The 3048-nt window shown below is 57.7% G+C and overlaps 1 protein-coding gene across 1 annotated transcript; it reads left to right on the forward strand.

The window, feature by feature from the left end:
- Nucleotides 1–339: 339 nt before the first annotated feature.
- Nucleotides 340–2399, forward strand: PUNSTDRAFT_139599 (uncharacterized protein; the record flags this gene model as incomplete). The annotated part of the gene is made up of 2 exons (XM_007389325.1): nucleotides 340–2318; nucleotides 2390–2399. The coding sequence occupies 2 exons, from the start codon at nucleotides 340–342 to the stop codon at nucleotides 2397–2399; spliced, it is 1989 nt and encodes a 662-aa protein (XP_007389387.1).
- Between the last annotated feature and the right edge of the window lie 649 nt (nucleotides 2400–3048).

Here is a 3048-nt window from a genome sequence, read left to right on the forward strand (position 1 = left end):
GGCAACGCAGCTTTCACAGGTTATGAGCCCTGGGCTCGCTGGGGCCTGCGTTGATGACGGTAGCATTCTGCACCGCGTCCGCAATGCATTGAGATGGTTGCACTCTGCACCGACTCTGCGCCCTGGGTGCCCCGCTCGCCTGAAGCGTCGCCTTTAAATGGCTTGACGCTGTGGTGGACAACGTGTAACGCCTTTTGGCGATGCGTAGCACGGCTTAAGGCCGTTGCTCCACTGGTGATCTGCAGCGCTGTCATGCGCTGGTCGTTTAGTTAACTCATTACGCTGACGACTGTTTCTTTCAACCAGATCTTACCAACTCTATCAACACTCTACGCTACTATGTCGTCTGCTCTGTACCAGATCGCCGAGCTCACCGGTGCTAACTACCAGCACTGGGCCTCTGACATGCAGAACTACCTCATGGCGCACTCGCACTGGACTGCGATCGTCAATCCTTGTCCTGCTCTCTCTGCGACCCCCAGCGCTCAGGAGCTCACCGACGAGAAGGCCTGGGTCGACCACGACATGCAGGCTATGGGCTGCATTAATTTGCGCCTCTCCATGTCTATCTGCTCCAACACGTCGGACCTCACGACCGCCGCCGCCATCTGGCAAAGGCTGAAGAAGGACTACGGTTCTCTTGCTCTAGGCAACGTCTACCACGAGTTCTCTGCTCTGCTGGCGACGAACATCCCTGGCAACTCGCATCCCGCTCCCGCGCTCAACAAGATGCAAGCGCACTGGGACCGCCTCAAGGAGGTCAAGGTCGTTTCGACCTCCGCCCTCGCTACAGCTCGCTCCCATACCGCTACTGCCAGCATCTCTGCCGCGGGTTCTACTGCGATCCCTGCCACTGAACCGCTCCCTGAGTGGCTCCTTGCCATGTTCATTATCGCCAAGCTCCCACCGCAGATGTCGTTCATCAGCCATCTGCAGCAGCAGAAGCAGCCTGCCGAACTCGACGTCGACGACATCCGTCGTCAAGTTATCCTCGCCTACGACCAGAGGCAGCTCCACGCCTCGTCAAGCAAGAAGCCCAACGACACCGCCAACAAGCTCAGCGCTGTCAAGCGCAAGCAAGGCGACCAGTCTTTCTCCCAGCAGCAGCGCCCTAACGGGCAGCAGCAGAAGCAGCAGCAGTCCTCGCAGTCGCAGCAGCGCCCTCAGGGGCAGCAGCAGCACTCGGACAAGCGCCGTCGCGGTCGCTCTGGCCGTGGCAAGGGCAAGGACAAAGGCAAGGGAAAGGCGTACGTCGCCGACTGCGACCACGATGTCACTATGGCATCTGTGGCAGTCGCCGCTGACGAACCTAAGCCGGCTCCACGCCGTGCTCCCTCACCGTACGTCGCCGATCGTCGTATGTTCAAACCGGTTGTGAAGGTGACTGAACCCTCCACCATTTACCCTAGTGTGAATGGCGCGCTGAAGCTTGCTCGCGACTTAGGGATCAGACCCACGCCCGAACAACTACGGGTCCTCGAGGCCACCGTTGAACAACGTCGCGTCCAGACCCTCAACGAGGAGCGCGAAGCCCTCCGCGCCGCCACGCTCAAACACTTACTCGAGTGCCCTGAAGAGGACACCTTCGAGAACCACCTCGAGCGTAAGCGCCGGATCGAGGCTGTCAACCGCCTCAAAGGGACATGGTGCTACGCCTACTGCGAGGCCGAACCCCCATGCCGGACGCAGGCAGACCACAATTTCTGTCCTGCCATTGAACCATTCTGCACCGCGGAGACGCCCTGCCGCACCTTCGTCGAGCACAAGAAGTGTCCGGCCCTCAGTCTCTCCTCCGTCCCAGCGACAACGAGACCAGCAGGCGCGACGGGAGCAAGCCGAAGCCCCTCACCCGGTACCGGCTCGGATTCTTCGGTTCGAGGAGTTCCCCCCACTCCGCCATTCCGCGGAACGAGCGACTCGAGCGATGAGGAATGCGGAGCAATCGGCCCGGATTGGAGCCTGGCAAACGGCTCGCCGACCTTCGACTCCGACGAGGAGGCCCTTCGCGCCTTCAAGCGCGTCCGCCTCTCTCCCTCCTCTGACGGGGGATCATCTGACTCCTCTTGGACGTCCGGCCGGCCCAACCTTATGGACCGGATTTCGCCGCGCCCCACCGGTACCTCGTCAACGCCGCTCGCCGAGCGAATCTCCTCGCGAGCGCCGACGCCCGAGTACGTCCCTCCCGACGCCTCCGACGACGAGTGCGACGACTTCGTCAGCATTGGGTCGCGGGATGAATCACCTCTGGGAGATGATCCAGGACATGCTGGACCATCCCGATGGTCAGGCATGATCGTCGATGACGATGAGGATGTTGGGTACGTCCCTTCCTATCCCTCTACACTAAACATCGCTAACTTATCTGCTGCGTCTCCGCGCAATAATATAGCCGCATGTAATATACTTTGCGATGATGTATTGTGTAGTAATAATGATTGTGTGCACTCGCTCTCATACTCTGCGTGCGCCGATTGTAAGGGAAAAGGAACACCAAGCCAAGTCTTTTGGATGTGTGACTCTGGAGCGTCATATCATTTCACAAATGATATAAACGACTTCATTGAGTATAAGCCATTCGATGCGCCGGTAAGGATATCGACGGCAAATAACCACACCAACATGATTGGCGAAGGGACTGTAATCCTGAAAACCAAAAAGGATACCGTACAGATTGCCGGAGTAAAGCTTGTGCCTGACATTAATATGCGGCTGCTTTCTCTTGGCCAGTTTCTGCAAAACGACATGACTGCACTCTGTGACTCAGAGGCAGTAAGAGTGTTAACTGAACAAGGAGAATCGTTTCTAACGTTCACTCCTCGTGTATCGGGTGATACCATCTATGGTGTCCAGACCCTCCCCGACAAAGAAATGGAGGTTGTCGACATGGTCTATGCTCTGGATTACCAGACATGGCACCGTCGTTTTGCTCATCCTTCAAAGGATGTGCTTCGACATGCTCGGAAACACGTCTCCGGGTTTACACCCGTTGAGATACCCACCAAGGAACATATATGCCGAGGTTGCGCGCAAGGCAAAATGACCTTTGCG

The sequence above is a fragment of the Punctularia strigosozonata genome (genome assembly GCF_000264995.1).
Source record: "Punctularia strigosozonata HHB-11173 SS5 unplaced genomic scaffold PUNSTscaffold_51, whole genome shotgun sequence".
NCBI lineage: Eukaryota > Fungi > Basidiomycota > Agaricomycetes > Corticiales > Punctulariaceae > Punctularia > Punctularia strigosozonata.